Genomic DNA, 22,772 nt, shown 5'->3' on the forward strand with positions numbered 1-22,772 from the left:
TACTCCATGTACATAAAAGCTTTTCTAACTGCATTTTTCAAATTAGATGTTTCCTCCCTGGGAATATGAGCCCCTTATTGGTTGTTCAATGCAGAGGTATCAGCCTTAAAAGCATATACACATAAAGAACAAAAACAGAGTCAGCAGTTAGATATGTACATAAACATAGAAATACATCTAGCAGATCTATCTATCTATCTATCTATCTATCTATCTATCTATCTATCTCTTATCTGTGCACCCACACACACACATATATGTGACCATACACATATGTAGGTATAAAAATAGTAACAATAACAATAAAGAATCTATAACTTGAAAGTAGAGGGGCATGAGAGTGGTTTGAGGGACGTCAGCTGGGAGAGGCGGGAAGGAAGGAGGAAAGTGATGATATAACTCTATTTCAATTAGAAGCGTATAAAAATCTAGATATAGTTTTTCATTTGAGTGACCCAAATCATCTCCACAATCCTTTAATATTAATTTAGTTGTGACCAAAAGTATCCAAGCAAAGTTGGATTTTCAAAATATGTAGAAAATTACTTACATGACAAATACAGGAATTTAAGTAAATACAAGTCAACTTTATCTTAAAATCTACTTCAACTTGTCGACAAACTCTTCCAGTTCTCTTTTTCCTCTAAATTCCATTAATATTTTATTTGTATAGTTTAGGCCTATGGCTGCTTATATCTCTAAGCTCAACTGGCAAACAATTACAAGTATCTGAGTATGTATTTCTTTAACTGCTGGAGTCTCTAAATGACTTCAAATCCTCAGACACAGAAGCTTATGTAATGCTTTACAAAATTTACCAAACTAAGAAAATCATCTGATACACTGAAGAATATCTGTCATAATAGATGATAAAAAGAAAATGATAAAGAGAAAACCTCAGTCTAAATGATTAATTTCAGGGATTCCAGTGTTTTGTTCTTCTCTCCAAGGATAATAAACATTAAAGAAAAAAAACAAAAATAAGAAAAAAGCATTAACTACCTTATTTTTCTATTCAACCAGAACCTTTTTAAAGGAAGAAAATATATCCCAGTCTGTCTCGCTGTACATGAATGTCACAGTAAGTTTCTCGGGTCCCCAATTTGGCCAACTCTCCCTCATAATAGCTAAACTGGAGCCTTATATCCCCTTCCTCTTTTATAGGCACCTTCTAAGAAGAAGATTCACCCCAATACAGTGAGGACCAAAAAGGAGGGCGGAAGCCTGACAATACTCTAATAAAATGTGTCTCTGAAAGACATCCAATGGTTTTAAAAACAATACACCCCCCTCCAAATTAAAAAAATAAAAATAAAATACAGTTTAAATTTCTTAGCATTCAAGATCTTCCATAAAACTAGCATCAATTTGACTATAAACTACTGTACAACAGCCAGGGAACTTTACCTGAAATACCAGTCAATTGAGTGAGCTCTAAACCTCGATATCTTATTATTACTAGTCATCATCAACACATATATATACTCAATAATTTGTCTCTATATGCTTAAATTCTCCTCATCCTTCTATCCTAACATCCTTGTGAAGGGATGCCTCACTCTGATTACACTCAATCACTCTGATTCTATGTGCTCTAGCACTACCTCTAAATTCTGATGGCACCTGAGGACAAAATCATTTAAATAATACTCTACAACCCAAGAAAAATCAAGGAGATTTGTATATAGGGATAGCTAGTTGTAAATGCATGTGCTAACATTTACAGTATCTTTATGAATAGAGCTATTTTTTAAAAAAATCTCCAAGTAGTAGATATTTCTAATTCTTAGTATAGATTATCAACAAAGGCTAGCACCAACTTATAAGCAGATAAATTCGGAGTTTATTTTTCCCTAATGACCCAAATTTCAAAATTTAAAATACAATCAGAAGAAATTAAAAAGTTAGCTGATCCTACTATATTTTTCATTTGCAGCAATTTAAAAATAAACAGCTACAATTCATAGCATAATGATTAAAAACTTAAGAGCTTGGTACCTCTTTACATAAAAACTAGAGGTTTATTTTTATTGTTGGACTTCTAATTTTCAGTGTAAATTTCAAATTTCTCAAAGAGAACTACCAAACTTTCCTTAAACCATTGACCCCAAGATAGTCATATGACTCTACGTTTAAAGTTTTATTATTTCTACTTTTGTTTGTTTTGTTTTTTGAGAGAGGGTTTCTCTGTATAGCATTAGCTGTCCATGACTCGCTTTGTAGACCAAACTGGCCTTGAACTCACAGATGTCCACCTGCCTCTGCCTCCCCAAGTGCTGGAATTACAGGCATGCACCACTGCGCCTGGCTTGTTTCTACTTAATATATAATCCCCATTTACTCTTTGCCTACTTTCCAACTAATGGTAACGTATACGTAATGTTTTACAGAATTTACCAAACTAAGAATATTAACACTAGAACATCACTGTTACCCAAACTTCCAAATCAGATCTCCCTGCTTACACCACACCAATGCACCTGTTCTGCTCCAAAACTAAAACCATGCTATCCTATTCATATTTAAATAAATTTTACATTTTCATATATTAAAAAAGTCCTTAAGGGGGGAGGAAGTGTTTTCTGTTGATAAGATAGAAGCGAAATGGGGGGAAAAGCCCTTAAAGATCTGGGATAGTTATGTTAAGAGTGGTAACAACAAATTATAGTCCTATTGTTAAATAGCATATACTCTGAATAGGTTTAGAGATGAAATGGGCCACCATAAACTCATGTCACACGTCACTCATTCCTACAATTAGAACATATTCACTAACAATTAAACATATTCGTTATGGTGTTCTCCACAATGAAATGGTTTTTATTAAGTATTTTCTTTTTTAAATTTATTACTTATTACAATTTAGTCACTCCATATTCCGGCTGTGGCTGCCTTCCTCATCTCCTCCCAATCCCACCCTCCTTCCCTCTTCTCCCCCTATGCCTGTTCCCTAGTCCACTGATAGCAGAGGTCCTCCTCCCCTTCTATCTGACCCTAGCCTATCAGGTCTCATAAGGCCTGGCTGCACTGGCTTCCTCTGTGGCCTGACAAGACTGCACCCTCTAATCCCCAGGGGTAGGTGATCAGAGAGCCTGCCATTGAGTTCATGCCAGAGACAGCCTCTGCTCCCCTTACTAGAGAAGCCACTGGAGACTGAGTCTGTGGGGCTACATCTCAGCAGGGGTTTTAGATCCTCTCCATGCATGTTCCTTGGTTGAGGTATCAATCTCTGCAGGGACCCCAGGGCCCAGTTGTTTTTGGCTCTGTTGGTCTCCTTTTGGAGCTCCTGTCCCCTGTAGGTCTTTTTTATCTCCACCTTCTTTCATAAAATTCCCTGTACTCTGCCCAAAGTTTGACTAAGAGTCTCAGCCTCTGTTTCGATACCTTATCAGTAGAGTCTTTCAGAGGCCCTCTGTGGTAGGCTCCTGCCTGATCACTGTCTTCTCCTGCTTCTGATGTCTCTCAAGTTTGCCCTTCTGAATGAGGACTGAGCATCTATCTTACCTAGGGTCCTTCCTCCTTGTTGTTTAGGATATTTTCAAAATATAAAACCATATATAAAATGATATTTAACATGTCACCAAAAGGCATATGATAAATTCAGATACTCAAATACTGCAGCTGATTTTCACAGCAGTAAAACAGGCTCTTTCCTGTTGTTACTAGCCATTTTCTAAAGTTCGATTCCAAGTTCTCACCTTAGGTACTATCCTAGAACTAGAGCCAGCATTAGATATCATCTTCTTTAAAGAAAACCCATTAAACCAACAGCGGTTAAGTTTAACTCTAACACTTTCCTTCATTTAAAACGAGGGTTTTCATGAAGTAAGTAGCAATCGACATTCAAGAGTTAAATCTTAAAAGAATCTGTATTATGATTCCTCCTCAACAAAACAAAATCCATGCAAAGAGTAGCTTCTTTGCTGCTACTACCTATGACTGCCAGTGACTGCATCTCTACCCACCTGTGCTCACTGCAAATCATTAACCTGTAAAGGTTTCCTACTTAAACCTCTCATAATAGAGGAAAGCCTCTCCTTTGAAAGACCAAAGGAAGGGCAATGCATATACAGAATACTAACATAGATTTGTTATTAAAGTAATTCAAGATAAATTAGCACTCTGAAAAGTACAAATCAACAAGCTAAAACAAAAAACAAAGGCAAAAAAAGTTAACTTTAGAAAAAATAACTCCCCTATCAAGAAAAAAGAAATTAACAAGGATATAAACTGTAGAACCAATTCAGCAATAAATGTATTTTATAACTATCATAACCAACAAAGTCCCATGAGACCAAAACAAACAAACAAACAAACAAAAAATTTAGAAAAATTCTTTTCATTAATTTTTGATAGGCCATACCTTTATTTGTGTGCCTTGTTTCACTAAAATATACTAAAAACAAAACATAAGGGACATGAAAAGGGAGAATTTGGGGGAGGAAGAGAGGGGGGAAAAGGGACTAATAGGACAGACTATGATGAATGAATAGAGGAGTGAAATTATAAAATAAATTATTTCAATGATAAAAAATAAATTATGAAAAAAAATAAATAAATAATGTCTGTTTCTCTCCTAACTAGCCATTCAAGAAAATAAACATTAAAATACAGCAAACTTTAAACTCAGGCAAGTAAACACGCCATTCAGATAATTTTATTCTGAAAAATAACCAGTAATTATGACTGAAAATACCTAGCAGCAAGGTGGCACACGCAGCCTTATTCTATTAATTGCATTTTACTGGCCATTCCTTAAAAATAAATAAATAAATAAATAAATAAATAAATAAATAAATTCCTTATATTCTCAAGTCTGGAAAGGAGAGCAGAAATCAATTTTACAGGAAATATTTTTTAAATATTGTCTATCAGTAAAAACAAAGAATTTATTTCAATCAAAGGTCCACAACTCTTTGATCACCAGGGCCTTACTAGCTAATAAGAAGCCAGAGCTGACAAAGGTAGAACAGCTCCCACACACTGGCCCCAGGAATACTGCCCATCCCCAACCCAAGCCAGCAAAGGTTTTCCTGCTCATTACTACACCCTTCAAGTCCACCAGAGCCTCAACAGCAAAGTTCACAAACACCATGCACCTTCACTAAGAACAATAGAATCCTAGCAGCAATGAGCACCCTAGTGCCCTATCTGGGTTCCTGGCCCCTATCCTCTTGGCATCTTGGTTCTTCAAATAAAGAAGAAAAGAGAGAGAAGGAAGAGAAGTGAAGACAGGAAGAAAGAAAAGAGGGGGTGCAGGGGGGGAGTCTTTGCTAGAGAGCAAGAAATCTACACAGACAATCAGTATCAGGAGAGTGAGCCAACTTAAGAAGTCCCCACTGGCAATAAGGACACAGCTTCACAGCATCATAAAAGACGGCTATAAAGGATTATGACATATTGCTATTTCTGTTCATTTGTTTATTTAATATGCACAAATTTTTCCGTGGTAACCTGAGAAAACAAGTGGAGGTACAGACATTCTAGTGTCAATGACTACAGAATGGCTCCCAGGTTTACACACTTTCAAATCCAGAGCTCACTGGCTCCAAAGCACACAACCATCCTTCTTCCAGCCAGTCACAGAGAACAAATGATCTAATCTAGCTGGAAGAAACTATACCAGGAAAGAAAGGAAGACTGAAACAGACCTTAAGCAGCCAGAAGGAGGGACCATGTTATGAACTGGACAGAGGTAATGTAGGGGCCACCTGACTTGTGGAAAAACAAACAAACAAACAAAACAAAACACTGTTTTAATAGAGACAACACTGGTAACCCATCAACTATGGGACTGGACTGAGTCTAAGAATGAGGTCATTCAAGAAGCATTACAAGGATGTGGTACCTGAACCATTCAGTTGGCTTCCTCATCATCTATGAGCAAAAAACAGTTAACCCATGCTTCCAAGCTTGTTTCTTATGTGACAATAGGAGAGTTATAACATCTACTTCCCAAAGTGGCTGTATTATAACATACCTGTTCTTATTACTGAAAAGGGCTTCTACCCCCTCTCAAAATACACATACACACAAAAGAAGGGAAGGTGTTATCAGCTCTTGCCTATTGTTATGATAAGACCACCACAGGGGTTAACCTCTTTTTCAAAGGATATTAATTTAAAAGGAAATTACTTCTTCATTCTGAATTAATTCAGAACACAAAATAAAATTATTGGATACAAAGTTGTTAGGAAACAGGTTATTTAGTATCAAGAATCACTCCATAGATTACTTAGCTTTCCCATAATGTGATAAATTAGAACCATATAACATCACTGTAGTAGTAGTAGTAGTATTCTTACTTAGAAACAAAACAAAAGCCTGAGCCTGACTGTAACCTTGAAAAAAATTAGAAACCACCAAGCAAATTCAGAATATGGAGGATTCCACAAGGCTAGTCTAGAATCTTTACAATGAAAATAAATTATTCAGCAAAGTGTGTTTGGGAACTACTTCAGAATCAAGAAGAATGAAGAGAGATGGAAAGAAAAGTGCTTACGTATTAGAGAGAATGCTACAAAGAAAATGCTAACAAAAATGCTAAAAGACATTCCATGGACAGTTGGACATATATGATGATAAACTCTCATACTGCCCAATGGAATATGTTAACTGCATTATCCAGAAGACAGACTTGTCTACAGAAGATACACAGTTAAGTATTAATGATGAAATACTGTGACTGTCTTATTTTTGAGATGTTCAATACTTGAAGAAGTGTTTGTACTTGTGCACACAGGAGCAAAAGCATGAGAAACAAAGTATCATCCGGCACATTTCTTTTTGAGTATCCAGTGCTTGTTTCACTATTTATTAAAATTTCCTGCATCTGTGGGGCATAGGTAACAAAGCTATGTCCTGTCTACCATATAAAGTCTTTGCACCTAACAAATGTCTTGGCGGAAGCTAAATATTAAGCTAGTAGAAGCAGCAAGACTAAAGAGGACAAAGGAAGAAACTTTTCAAGCTAAGCACTGTTGACTTAAAGCATAGAGCTTCCATAGGAGAAAGCCATTATGTGTGGAGCAACCCAAGAAATAAGCTCACTTTAGAGCATGTCCTTGTATACAAGCCACAGATCTCACAGCCCTTAAAGCCTGCACACAGTAGACTCTTAACAGCAAAGCTAGTAAATCCCATAAGATAATGTGTTAATGGTCCACTGCCTCCCTTGAGGTCATGAAATAGGGGCAAGAAAAGGAAGACTTCTGTACTTCTCCAAACTTACTAAAATGAACAATGGAGGTCTATGGCACCATTTCATTCTAGCTATAGGTGACAAAGATGTTATGGTAGGAAACCCAAATGTTGAAATCAGAATGGCTGATAAGCTAGGGTCAGATGAAAGGGGAGGAGGATCTCCCCTATAATTGGACTTAGAGAGGGGAAGGGAGGAGACAAGGGAGAGAGGGTGTGATTGGGAAGGAATGAGGGAGGGGGCTACAGCCTGGACACAAATAAACTGTAATTAACATAAAAAAATAAAAAATTATATCAAAAAATAAATCAGAATGGAAGTGGGTCACCATAACCTCAGGACAAGAAACAGGTTGTGTGTGTGTGTGTGTGTGAGAGAGAGAGAGAGAGAGAGAGAGAGAGAGAGAGAGAGATCTTAGTTCTATCTGTGGCCTGGGAGACCCTTCCCTACAGCCCTCCCTTTTACTGCCATTCTTTCAGCTTGAGAACTTTATATTTCTCACCCATCTCCTTGGCCTGCTACTCTGGCTATTCTATTACCTTCATGGCCCAATATGATGCCTATGTCCTTTCCCCAAACCTTTGGGGGACTTTATTAACCTTCTTACTGGAAATCTCTTGCTACCATCACCTCCACACTGAATTGGTTTTGAGCCTTTACTACAGAATCTAATTCTAAGCAAATTAATAATGAAGCCTTAAGATATTTTAAAAAAAACCACACTCTTAACACCTCAAACTGACTTATCCATTTTCTGAGTTTTAGTTACTGAAGCCATCGAGTCAAAAGATTGTGATGAGAGAGCTTTCTGTGGTTACTTGAAACACTCTTAAAATGACTACATTTAAAACACAAATTTTTCATGTTTACTGATTTTGATCTTAAAAAATGAGAGGTAGTTGGAACCTTAACCTATTTATTTAGCTTCTTCGTTGCACATTTGTATGTTGTACACATATTTTATACATATGATAAATAAAAATAAATCTTAAAAGTATTCAGACATAGATCTACTCATAAATCAGAAAGAGTAAACTTTTTTAGTTTAGCATATATATGTTATAGAACATATATGTATTCTCTCTATACATATATAAGTAGAATATATACATGCTAAACTAAAACTATATGTACCATACTATAATATTTTCTATTCTGTATCTTTATTTAATAAAATCCTAAGAGAAAGACTAATAGGCACTGGATTAACCTTGCTTATTTTGACATTTGCTGGCAAATGAATGGAACTAGAAAAGATCATCCTGAGTGAGATAAACCAGAAACAGAAAGACACACATGGTATATACTCACTTATAAGCGGATATTAGCCATATTATATTGGCTAAACCTACTAAAATCTACAGACCTCAAGAGCTAACCGACAAGGAGGACCCTAGGAAAGATGCTTAATCCTCATTCAGAAGGGAAAACAGGATAGAGAGTGGAAGCTGTTGAAGAGAGGGAACAGGATGGGAGCCTATCACAGATGTCCTCTAAAAGACTCCACCCACAGGGTATCAAAGCAGATGCAGAGACTTATAGTCAAACTTTGGACACAGCGAAGGGAGTCTTATGGAGGAAAGGGGATATAGAAGGACCCGGAGGAGACAGGAGCCACACAAGGAAACGAACAAAGCCAAAAAAGCTGGGCCCAGAGGGGATTGCAGACACTGCTGCATCAACCAAAGACCATCCATAGAGAGGACATAGGTCCTGCATTCAGATGTAGCCCGTAGACAGCTCAGTCTCCGTGTGGGCTCCCTAGTAAGCGCAGAAAAGACAGTCTCTGACATGAACTTGGTTACCTGCTTCTCAATCACTTCTCCCTGCTGGGGTAACCTAGCCAGCCCACAGAGGAAGAGGATCCAGTCAGTCCTGACGAGACCTGACAGACTACCCTATCAGTGGATAGGGACCAGGAATAGGAAAGAAAGAGGGAGAGAGGGTGAGACTGGCAGGAGATGAGGTGGCAGCTACAACTGGGATACAAAGCAAATAAATTGTAAATAGTAAGAAATAGAAGAAGAGAGGAAGAGGAAGAAGAAGAATCAAATTTTCATTCCCCCCCTAAGAACAATTTGCTATCCTAGTATAAGCTGTTGCATCCAGTAAGTTCTCTTATCTGCTAACTTTTTTATATTAATTTTTATTTTCTTATATTAATCACAGGTTATTTACTTTGTATTCCAGCCATAGCCCCATCCCTCACTCCCTCACAATCCTACCCTCCCTCCCTGTCCCTTTCCAAGTGCACTTCTAGGGGAGGTCTTAGAAGAAAATTTCTTAAATGGGCCAAGGGAAGCTCAAAATACGAAAAGAGAAGTGACAGTATTTATTACTCAGTTGAAATAAGAAAAATGCTATTTTTTTAAACGACACATTACAGAAATGAAAAGAAAAGCTAGAAACTGGGAACAGGAATTTATAACACATAACCAAAAGATGCTCATGATCCTAATACCAGTTACAAAGCAACTAAAATTTTGGCTGAAAAATAAAGTTTGCCTTAACACAGCCTAAAAAGACTATGTTATGATAGAAAAAAAATGTATTTAATTATTTGAACTTCAGAATACAATGCAGAAAATACACTGAAAGCAACAAGAACAAACAACAAAAAAACAACTAGAAAGAATTCAGGAGCTCAGATCAAAACAGCATAGTGTTTGGATGAGGGCTGTAACAGTAAGCAACGGAAAAAAAAAACAAAGAATTGAGACCTTTTTATGAAGACAATTCCAAAGACATGGTTATGTGAGGCAGGTTTTAAGAATAACTTAGGGAACCCAGGATACCTTGTAAAATCAGACCTCCCATAACCACACAGATCGAGCCAATTACATAGGGCAGAAGAGAAGATGGAAAAGAATTTTATCTTGCTTTTGCAAATAGAAATGAAGAAATTAAGTCAAGAATAATCCTACTAGCCAAAGACAATACTGTATTGGTAGATATACGCAGTGTATTTTCAATGTGTATGTAAGCATTTTGAAATGAGTACATCAAAATATCTTTTAGTTTAGTCTGCTGTCTGTTGCTGGCCCTCAAGATCTGGTTATACCCATCCTTGTTTTGTAAAGCTGCCTAAGACTTTTCTTACTGGCTGATTAAGGGGCCCATAACTGGGTAAGGGCAGAGTGGGGTAGGTGTGGCTAAGGCTTCAGGGTTTTGGGGTTCAAGAGGTAATCACGGGAAGCAGACAGATAGGAAGACAGGAGGGAGGAGGACACTAGAATGGGTTAGGTGGAGAAGGAAGCACCTGGGACTGGAGATAAAACTCCAATAATGGCTTGAAAAGGCCCAGATGAATATAAGCAAGTACCATGGGATTGTGGATGGAAGGTAGGTCAGATGAGGATGATTAAGGCAGATGGCATTGGATGGGGGCTGAGAGGTGAATGGTGAGGGATAAATATCCGTTCAGCCCAAGGTAGTAAGGCACTTATAAAATCTAACAGGTGTTTGTGTCTTATTATTCGTGATAGTGGGTTAAATAATACCACTGTGATAGACTTAGGGCTAATAATAAATAACATTATATAGCCCAACACTCATTTTTTTATTTACAAAAACAGCTGTCTTCATCTCTAAGTAATGCTGCTTTGTTAGTAATAGCTCGGTGGTTTGTCATTGCCTAAGTATGGGATGTCCACGTAAGTGATGCCTGGTAACTAGATATTGAGGCTGTTTCCACTATTTTATACAGTCACATAGCATTAAAATGTTAAGAGAACTCCTCAAGTTACAGAGTACCCAATAAAAGCGAGCTAAATAATATTTAGATTTTTCATATAATAAAGGAAGATAACATTTTCTCCAGAAGGACAGAAAACATCTTTTGTTAAGTACACTTTTTATATCTCAGTGGCTTGGATAGGTAATGTGCCCACTTATCTGTAAGAAGAACAAGACCACTAGACTGTTAGCCTTCATTGTAGAAGGTGGAACCCACCTGCCAGGGAGAACCATCATTTGTCTTTGCTCTTGATCATTCTAGCAAGCTGTTAAGAAACCCAAAAACAACTTCCCAGTTTTCAATCCAAGTAACGAGAAGCTTAGACTGGGATGGTATCTGTAACCTCAATGGTTTCTTCTCTCAGGTATAAAATTTGTGCAGAGCTGTGGCTACAAATTGCTTTGAGTTAACTCAGAAACACCCTGGGGAAATTAAATGAGGGGGAAAAAAAATGACATGACTACCCCTTTGCTTTGTGGCACCTGAGTGGCACTGCCTTGATGCTCAGAAGACAAATCTGGGCCAAAATTGTCTCTCCCATTTTATGGCTTCACTAAGAAAAAGAGAGAGAGAGAGAGAAACATAAACCTCTAAAAGGTTTCAAAAACGATTCATTTTTAGTTTTTCTTTTCTTAAGAGGGTGGGGAAGTAGCTCTAACTCCAATTAGGTCAACAATGCTTTTTAAGTTTGAGTATTACTCTTATCTCACAAGTATTTGCTACTCATGAACAATATATGGACACAAGAGAAAAAAAGTGGAACCACAGAAAAAGAACAAAGCCTACATAAAGCAACGGCATAATTTCAAGAAAAACGCCATATAAAACGTAAGGCAGTTCCTCTGAGTTCTAACTTGATTTCTCACTGACTGGCCTCTTGTCCCTCCTCCTTCAGCCATTGCCTACAATTGGCTAACAACCCTTCTGCCTCTAACTCCCCACACAATATTTAGCAAAAAATGTCACTGTAAACTCCTGATTACCACGTTTTGAGTAACAGTTCTGCAATGACCCTTTACATTTCTAGAGATATATACATTCTGTGTACATATATACCACTATGTTTTACTATTTCATATTTGTTTCTGTTGTTCTTATTACATAGTCCTATTCTGAGAAGCACAGGTTCAAACAACATTTTCATTATGCGACCCTATGTATCTAAAGACAAGAAACCTTTACCTTTTAGTGGTGGTATTTATATGTTTTACAACTCTTGATTCTTATATGTAAGAGTAATTAACATCAGCAAAAAAGAAGCATGATATATATCAAGATAATGCAACCAACCTATGAAAGTGATAGAAGTCAGATAATTCATGCCTCAGGCACAATCATTCCACTTCCCTCCCAAGGCTGAGCCCTGAACTACCCTAAGAAATATGTTCTCACTGTAAAAGCGAGAATAGTCAAGAGAACAAACAAGGGATGACAGCATTCTGACAATCAGAAGCAGAGAACCCATTTCTGCCACTTCTTCCTTACATAATAATACTTTACAAAAGTTACTTCGATTCCAAGTTGTGCTTCATTACTGTAAAGTCATGAGACTATTTCAACATAGGGTAAATGTGAACATGAAGCAAAACACATGTAAATGCTTAGCATAGTACTTAAAAAATAAATATCCAGTAAATATCTGTTTTTTATATATTCACTGTTTCTGAGGAAAAGAATGAACTTCTAGAAGTGCAATAAATCCAGAGAAAATAACATACAAAGGACCCGAAGCTTTAAAATAAAAATTCCATAGTCATTTAAATAGACTCATAAAGCCAAATTAGACAAATTAGTAGCTATCAACTCTGGCCTTGAATTTTATAGAAAAGAAAACTTAAATGACATTACTAAGACCATCTGACACTGGGGTTTGTATATTTCCTATTAGTTTACATTTCCTCTCTACCTGGGTTCAAAGCTGTAGAGAAAAAAAAAGTCAAATAACAGTTCAAAATATAGTACTTGTTTATACATTTACTAACCAATATTATAAGCTATTATATACTTTTTGAAAATAGTGCTTAATATTTATTTTATACACATTTATTGAAACAATGAGCCACCCAATGCTTTGGCATCATGGCTAAAAAGTGAACAAAAGAGAAAGTGACACACAGATCAATACTAAGTGCTGGGAAGAAAATAAAAGAGGCCAATGGCTCGAAGAATAAAGGGGAAGACACACCCATCAAAGGGCTCTCAGCCAAACAGGCCCTTCTTGAGAAGAGGCCACCTGAATGAACATTTGAAGAAAAACACTAAGAAAGTCTCACGAGGACATGAAAAAGAGCACTGTGGAGGACAGAAAAACTGCCACACAACCATTACCAAGAGCATGCTGGGAGTGCTGAGACTAGGGTTCCTTAACCACAGTTAAATGAAAGGGGTTGAAGCCTGTAGGTCATGTGAGAAATTCAGATTTCTCTCAGAAATTTTCCTAAGCAAAAAGGTCAATGACTAGAAAGTTTTAAACAAAGGAGCAATGAGGTCTGATTATGTTTTAGACAAAGATCACGGAAGAGTTTGTCTGCAAATTAAAATGCAGAAAACCTAACGTAAAAACAAACAAACAATAATAAAAACAACCATGTCTGGAAGCAGCTGTATAAAACCAGCTGGGAAAGTGTCTTGGACTAGGGGCAAATGGAAGATGCCCTGACTGAGGACAGAAATGTTAAAGAATTAGAATAGGCACTAGTTTTAACAAAGGGTTTGTATATTGAGCAACCACAATAAAACCCACAGCCGTATCAAAAATAAACAGGATCATAAGCCTAACTTTAAAACTTCACAAAACATAAGAAAAACTATTTGTGATAATTGAGTTAAGTATTACTTAGGGACAAGAATAAGTAAAACCTACACCAGAAAAAAACAATTCTCGAACTGTAATTACTTAAATGCTTAAAGAAAACAGAGTTGCTCTTAAGTATAGTAGCTCATGACTGCTATCTCAGCACTCAGAGATGGCTGAGGCAGAAGGATGCACATGTGGGGCGAGGCTGGACTATGTAGTAAGACTCTGTTTTAAAAAACAAACAAAATTCTGTCCTCTTTAAAAAGACACAGTTTAAATGAGTAGAGTTGTTAAGCAGTGATGCTTGGTTGACCTTTGATGCCAGTCCTCAGTAGGCAGAGGCAGGTGGATCTCTGAGTTCAAGGTCAGCCTGGTCTGATGAGCAAATTCTAAGACAGCCAAGGATACACAGAGAAGCAGAAGCACTGTCTCAAAAACAAAGAAACAAACAAACAACTCCTTCCCCCCCCACCCCACCCCCCAAAAAAACCAGACCTTTCCCAGTCTGCTGTTGTGCAATCTGGTATGGCCTGTGGCCTTTGTCCTGCTGAGATGCTTCAAAGCCTTATTAAGAATGTCTGGGTCCCCAGGAAACACTACTATACTCAGGTTTACCATGAAATTTGGGCAGGAATAGGGTTAATGACTTTCATCTTTTATAAACTCAGGAGTGCTGATAAAAGAAGTAAAGCTTTGAAAGTCTCCAGCCCTGCTCCTGCCCACACCCATTATTAACTATTCCTAGTAGACTCAAGATGAATCCTGTCAGCTAAGCTTAAGCAAGCTGCTAGACGGAAACACGGAACATCACTGTGCACTGTCTAAGTACTATTTACAATGTGGCATTAATAAATGTATGTGAAAAGAAAAAAAAAACCCACAAAAACCAAAACAAAACAGAGTAGAGCTACAGAATCAGTGAATATATAACAAATATATAAAATGTTTATATCTAGAATATTAGAACATAATCAAAACTTATAAATTGCAGGAGGAAAAAGTGAAAGATTTCATCTAATTGTTTTTGAAGATAATACAGATAGCCACCTACATTAAAAAAATCATTAACTTTTATGAAGAAACAAAATGGAAAAGCATAGTGAGTGCCACCAACTGTAAAAGCTGTGACCCCAAGTGTTGTGAAGATGAAGAGCAAAGGCCCTCTAGACCTGTCGGCAGGGCTGCAAAGCAGCAAGGACAGTGTGGAAAACAATGCAGCACTTATAAAATGAAATATGCTTAATATCATTTACTCAGCATTCTTACTTTTATGTAATCACACAGAAGAAAGGAAATGTGCTTTCAAAAATGGAGATGTGAATATTTTTTTGTAATACTATTCTCAATCACACAAAATTGAATATAATCCCTTTGTCCTCAGAGAAGGGAATGAATAGGCCAAGTGGACTATACTCACAATAAATCATTCAGCAATACACAGGACCCTCGCTATTGACAAGGGCAAGTACATGGCCAAGTCTCAAAGGTCTTATGTTCAAGGAAGCAGCATTCAAAGGGCTATATAATAATGACTCCACTTACAGTACATTCTCTCACAAGCTCACTTTGAGAGAAAACAATTTTTATCCCTAAAAGACTCTAACAGAGACAGAAACTGTCTCAAAAAGAAAACTAGAGAATGAAGAGTGGGGAGCACTTGAGCCCTGACTATGGTGGTAGCTCCACAATCATATTCAGCTGTCAAAATTCAGATTCCTGCTCTAACCAGGAATATCTGTGGTTTAAACTATACCCATCAAATCTGGCCTGAAAACAGTAAATAATCCTTAATGGTCATATATTTCTGAATTCTTAATTTCAGGAATCTAAAAACTTTATCTGCAAACATAAAAATACATGAGTATTTGTAATTATCCTTAATGTTTACAGCCTTATTTTTGTCTTCTGATTTTCTTTAGTAGCCTTCCAAACAAATTTTTATGGAAATTAAAATATGTGAGGCTGGAGAAATGGACCAGTGGTTAAGACCACTCATTAACTCTTGCAGATACCCCATGTTCAGTTCCTAGCAGCTACATGGTAGTTCATTACCATCCTAAGGTCCAACTCAAGGGGATCTGATGCGCTCTTCTAACCTCAGTGGGAATCAGGAATAGATGTGGTGCAATAGACATACATGCAGGCAAAATGTCATATACATAAAATAATTTAAGCCTGAAAAATTAAAAAAAAATATTTAAAAAGAAAGAAATTTAGGCAAGGTGGTGATGGCATACACCTTTAATCCCAGCACTCCTGAGACAGAGGCAGGCAGATCTCTGTGAGTTCATAAGGCTAGCCTGGTCTAGAAAGTGAGTTCCAGGACCACTATACTGAGAAACCTTGTCTTGAAAAACCAAAAACAACAAATCAAACGAACAAGAACAAAAAAGGAATTAAAATGTTAAAATATGTTAAATTCTAAATAAGATAGGTGTAATTTGAGGATTCACTTCAAAGCATGTTAAGGAAGATTTTTAAAATATTCAAAATGAAAATATTGAACAAGGTGTTATGAAGATACCAAAACATTGTGGAATTGACAAACGGAGTAGTATGTGCCGCCTGACTTAATTAATCTTTTCACAAAGATCTTTAAGACAGCACTGATGATCACAAATGATGATCACTGATGATCACTTTTGGGTAGAAGGAAACTAAAACTGATGTCTTAGCAATTCTAGATGTATAGATTAGAAGTCCTTACACCTTTCCCCAAGTCGTAAAGAGTCAAGCACCATCAGTAACACTTGTTTCAGGTCAGCATGTCTCCCTAGGAGCCCATTTTTGCTCTGCCCTCTCAACTTTATGAGGGACACAAAAGCCAGGCTGAGTCCACAGAAAATAAGACCTTTGAATGGCTGCTTCTGATGCTGCATGGAGAAACACCACCGAGAAGAAGTCATCAGAGAAAAGTTAAGGGTAGGGAGAAATATAATAAACATATAAAAATTCTGAATTGCCAACTTAAAAGCTAATGTGAGCAAACCTGCTTTCCGTGTGTAAGTTAGCCCAGTCTATGAACAGCTTGCTAAACTCATCCTAGCAATCTGGTAGCCTGTCTTCCAATGGAATCCCCAGAGCCCACCTGGCCTCAAACTATCAGTTACCCCACCTAGACACTTTCTACATCTCTGGTGACACTGCTCACTTCAAAATGAGCTACATATGTGAGTTATTAAGGAAAGAGGGGAAAAAAGCTCCTCTTTAAACAGGAAAAATAAGGTTAGCAACAGTTTGGGGAAGGAGATGAATTGGCTTCTAGAAATTTCTTCCAGAGGAGCTTTCTAATAGAAATTAATTGAATACACACCACAAGCAACAAATCAGAAATCATCCCTCTGACCTAGAAATTTTCTGCGCTCTGCAGTGAAAAGTGAGCTAAAAATTATTTAAATGTAAGAGAGCCTTTATTATGAGAAGGGAAATCACAGCCTCTTAAGTCTCAGCAAACTGCAGCACAAAGATTGGATTATGCCTACATCACTCAATACTGCAGCTCTTTTTCCAAGGGGAAAATAGGGAGAAGGGAATCAACATAAAGAGGGACTTGACGAAAAACTGCTTTAGTTTTAAGCACCATCACAGCTCTGTGAGCACATATAAACAGAGCCCTGTAAGTGCAAAAGGCCCAGGGACATGCCTGTGCCTCCAGCATAATCCACAATGAAGCTTCTTATACTGTGGTGAAGATTAAAAGAATATAAAAAAACACAATAAAACATTTCTAAAAGCAACGACCCAAAATTAAAATGCATTATGACCCTGACAGTGCTCACCTGTGTAGTAGCATGGACCTGCAGAGCTTGGTTACGAACACAGAAAGTCATGCAACACCAGCAACTGTATGGTACAAACTGCAGTATTTTACTATACATGCAAAGTTTTCTGCTTTTATAGAAATGTAATGTCTAATTACAGAAAATAAAGATTTTAAATTTTTTCCTATTATTTATATAGAGAATATCCTTGGATTGCACTGTTAGAATGCTTGATTTTAGCACTTGCTGTTTGAGTTGCTGACTTGAATTCACAAGTAATTACCAAGTGAACTCTGGCTTGGAATTAGGACAGACTTCTAACAGTTTCTGAAAGTTCCCATACGCTGATCACTCTATTCTAGTGTTTATATGAAGTGGGGTTGTGAGCACTGAGTATTACAAAATCAGAATACTGATCAACTTTGAAAAACTCTGAACTGCCTGCCGTACATCTTAACAGTATCAAATACTTAGCCAGTATTTCTTTATGTAAATATAAGCATTTATCTCATTAGCATGCAAATTTGCTTTACTCTAATTAGTAAAACCAAATACATATATAAATATGTGTACACACACATTACCAAAGATTTGGTGTATAATAAATTTCCTTATGATTTATTATTAGCAAAGGCTGCTTTATTTGTGTATCTATGTCCAGAGCTGCATAAAACATGTGGATAAAACGGGTTGCAAATATAAAGAGGTTAAGAAGTCTTGGTCTCCTATGCCTTTAAGCTCCAGGAATACTATTCAGTAAAGACAATAAGGCCAAGCTGAAACAGCAATCTACGAGAAAGCATATCTACTTTATAGCAAATTTTAAAGTTAATTTCATACCAAATACAATAAATGACAATGGTAAAAACTAAAGGAAAAAACAAAATAACTGGTCATAGGTTTGCTTAGATAAATGCTGAGCTGTTAAAGACTGTGTACACTTAGATCTGACATTAGAAAAGCTACAATTCTAACATGTGACCCCAATAACCTCTCTACATCATACTGCCCATTCAAAAACCGATGCCAACAAAGCTAAATCCTGAGGATACTACAAATTCTAATAAACGAAGGGCTAGCATAGAGGTGTTTTAAATAATACTAACCAAGGTGTTGGTGTTGATGAAAGGGAACTGGGGAAAAAGGGAGGTATATTAAGTATATGGCTACAGTGGGCAACTCAGTACTATCCTGCTCGGATAGTACAAACCAACAAGATCGTTGATGGCTAGTTATTGAACACAAAGCAATGGAAAAACTGCTCTTGGATACTTACTATGTTTTGGCTTTTGTTAAAAAAGTAAAGTTTTTCATTTTATTTCAAGACTTATCCTACCAGAGGTTATGTATCCACAGGACTATATACTACCAATCCTTGTAAAAGAGAAAGAATACCAAACACACTTGTTTTTCATATTTATTTTAATTTTTAATTATGTATATGAAAAGGGGTACATGTGAGTGTAGGGTCCTTGAAGGTCAAGGGCATGGTATCACTCTGAGCCATAGTAATGGGTAGTTCTTAGCTGCTGAATGTGGGTGGTGCTAGCAAACCAAACTCAGATATCCTAGAAGAATAGCTCCCACTCTTAACTGCTAAGTCAGCTGCACACACTTATTTTTACATACCCTATATATTTATACCCTACACATTTGTGCCCTTAAGGTTTTTTAAAGACTTATTTTTTAAAAACCTATGAGAAATTATCATAGTGTTTCATCCCAATGCATTCAAAACTTAAAATGGTAGTTTTGAAATCTATACTGAAAAAAACAAAAAAAACATAGTTCCCAAATTGTCATATGTTAAGACTCTCTCCTAGAATGTCAATCTGGAATAAACACATGCATATTTGTACACACACACACACACACACACACTCACACACACACACACTTATAGTATGCATGCATACTATAAGGGTCATCGAGCAGAAAAATAGCATACACATTTATAACTCAGTAAGGGTCAATCATATGACAAGGACAATAAAACAAAGTGTTAAGGCAGAAAATAGCAATAGTAAATATTGTCTTTTTAAAAAATAATTCACATACACAGAATAGTAAAAGGCAAAGGAATTTAAATCATTTCTTTAGTAATACAAGTAATATTTAAATAGATTTAATAGTGCTGCTCCAAACCAATGAATTATGGGTTTAAAACCTATTAAAATGTAATGTTTTTTTTTTCCCTGAGTTGAGAGGAAAGAGATTTAAATCCACTGAATTTTAATATTTCAGCTTGAGCTGCAGGAGGTAAAGAAAGTCCAAATGAACTATTCCATCAGCACCATTCAAGCATGAACATTTTAATCAGTTTTCCTTCCTTGGAGTTCTCTAACACAGTTTACGCTGTCATTCTGAAAGCACTTAACACAGAAAGTGTGAAAAACCACCAAGGCTTGTTATTGCCTTCACAATTGATGGCAAATAATTCTGCAGACTTCCTATCATTAAAATGTCACTGCTAAAAATTGAGGTTCTGCGTTTCTAGTGCTAAACTGCATTTTCCTGCAATACCATGGCATACCTGTTCATAAAGGTTATTGGGATGAGGTATTTTAATGCTTACATTTATATCATTTTTCCCCTTTAAAAGTTAGGACAGAAAAGATAATGAATGAGGGATTTCTTTAAAATACATTTTCTATTTTCATAAGCCCAATCTCTTTTTTTCCTAATGCTCCCACTAACAAAGTTTTTCTTACTAGTAGTTTGTTGAAATTCTTATGAGTCTATGTTAGCCTCCTTTATTAAGCATAACTACATTCACACAGCATGTACTGATTATATAGTGCAATGGATTTAAGAAGCATTTTAAGATAGTCAGATGACTCAATTTAATAATACAGGAAATGAAAACATCATTTCTAATTAGATCATATTACTGATTTAAAACTGCAATTTGTGTGTTGTTCCAACAGTGCAATCTCACAGAGATTCTAATTTAAAAACACAGTGGCTAGTAGGACATGACAGGATCAAACTACATACATAGCACTCCCCCAGCCCATTTAGGGTGGCTCAAGGAAAGCTTCAAGGGAACACAAAACCAAAATACAGGACAATAACTGTAAATAAAAAATAAAAAAAAGAGAAAATTTCCTGGTTTTCTTTCTTATAAATAAAAGATAAAATTATATTTACTTATATCAATCTATCAACATTTTAAAACTGAACATGACCTGTGAAAGAAATCATTATAACTGTGTTTCATTCCATTAAACACAACTAGCTTATTGTCAGGAGAACAGCCACCTCTCCAGGTTTCAGGCTCACTTCAGCATTTTGCATTTAAACTGCATGGATCACTGGTTTGGCTCATTTACCAATGAAGGTAGAATAATATTGCAGAGTTAAAAGGTGCTTCATCAGATTTCATTAAATCTGGGAACATTCCCTCCTGTCTGGAAGGTGTGCATACATATAAAACAGGTGCATATGTAGGATAAATAAATGAAGGTCTGCAGTGGCTTGGATGGGTCTTGTGCCTCTTAGATGAAATGCTGCCATTCCCTCCTCCCAGAAAATCACTGTCAATTCCATTCTAAAACCTAAGTAAGAAGAATCTAAACCTGATCTGTCATCATTTTGCTACCATTTCCTGGAAACAGGAGACAGCTCAGATGATAAAGGCTCTTGTAAGTGCCAAGGCTCCGAAACTGAGGTCAATCCCTAAGTTCCACATGGTAAAGAAGAGAACTGATTTTCACAAGATGCCTTCCAGCCTCTACAATGCACACGCTACTAGTATGCTACCACCCAAACACAATAAATATATATTTAAAAAATTTTAATGCTACCACTTCTTAGCTCCATGGCCAAGACGACAGATAACAATGGGTGCATTTAAAATCCCACAATCCTTCATAAACTCCCTGAAAACTACAGACACTAGTGCTTAAAAAAAAAAAAAAAAAAAAAAAAAAGAACATCAGCAGCAATTGAGATTATAACCAGATTCCTTCTTTCTCAGTCTGTGGTTGCCCAGATTGGCTGCATTAACTTTGTAAAATCTGTTTTTCAGAAGAGTCAGATTATGTGATTTTTAACTCCATTCTCTGTCCGAACACAAATAATTTGAAACTCCACAAGCTCCATCAACATCAACACACACTGCTTTGATAGTACTCAGCTTTACTGAATTAAGTTTTCAAGTAAACTTTTAGGTTACCAAGTTAAACTGGCTTTATTTTAAAAATTAAATCTGCATATGTCTATTAGTAACAGCTACAACTTAGAAATAGTTTCTCTGAGAAAGGGAAATGTGTTATCTCATTCAAAACAAAGTATCTAAAAATGATATAACACAAAAACAGCATTAAAAATACATGTGGAGTAAAGGTATGGAAACACTTAATTTTCACCTGTCCTCATTTTTAAGCAACATGTAAAACAATATATGCCTCATTTAGCTTAATTTTTCCACTGTGCAACATGATAACTAGAAAAGCAAAAAGAAGCAACAAAAATGCATTGCTTTTCTAGAAACAGGTGCTAATCATAATCAGATGCAGGTAGAAATTGCTGCCCCCCCCCCCTTCAAGTCTCTGAAGAAAGAATTAGAAGATATCAGAAGATGGAAAGATCTCCCATGCTCATGGCTTGGCAGGATTAACGTAGTAAAAATGGCCATCTTACCAAAAGCAATCTACAGGTTCAATGCAATTCCCATCAAATTACCAACACAATTCTTTACAGACCTTGAAAGAAAAATTCTCAACTTCATACAGAATAACAAGAAATCCAGAATAGCTAAAACAATTATCTACTATAAAAGATCTTCTGGAGGTATCTCCATCCCTGATCTCAAGATATACTATAGAGCAACAGTAATAAAAACTGCATGGTACTGGCATACTAGCAGACTGGAGGATCAATAGAATCAATGGAATCGAATAGAAGACCCAGAAATACACCCACACACTTGTGGACACCTGATCTTTGACAAAGCTGCCTGTCCTAACTACTCATGAAACGACCTTGCAAGTTTCTCTCTATGGCAGCACACTCTACAATGCCATCATATACACATATATACAGAATAATAGCTGTACGTAGGTTCTGTCACATTTGATCAGTGAGAGATCATGTAAAAACACATACATACTATCCTGAAATGGCAACACACATTTCACACAAGCAGAACTGCTAAATATACAGACTAATTTAAAAATGAACTCTTAATTTAAATATATATATATATATATATATATATATATATATACTGCTATTTTCTAGAGTTTTAAGACAAGTAAGTCATGAGATGTTTTT

General features: G+C 36.4%; 2 protein-coding genes across 14 annotated transcripts in view; one reads left to right on the forward strand and one right to left on the reverse strand.

The window, feature by feature from the left end:
• The window catches only part of Tle4 (TLE family member 4, transcriptional corepressor), a 134,851-nt gene that overhangs the window by 67,692 nt on the left and 44,387 nt on the right, over positions 1–22,772 (reverse strand). The window lies entirely within an intron of this gene.
• On the forward strand, positions 14,283–14,469 carry LOC110555657 (ATP synthase subunit ATP5MJ, mitochondrial-like). Its single transcript, XM_060387152.1, has one exon. It carries the CDS (start codon positions 14,287–14,289, stop codon positions 14,467–14,469), a length of 183 nt encoding a protein of 60 aa, XP_060243135.1. The 5' UTR covers positions 14,283–14,286.

The sequence above is a fragment of the Meriones unguiculatus genome, chromosome 1, assembly GCF_030254825.1.
Source record: "Meriones unguiculatus strain TT.TT164.6M chromosome 1, Bangor_MerUng_6.1, whole genome shotgun sequence".
NCBI classification, from domain to species: Eukaryota; Metazoa; Chordata; class Mammalia; order Rodentia; family Muridae; genus Meriones; species Meriones unguiculatus.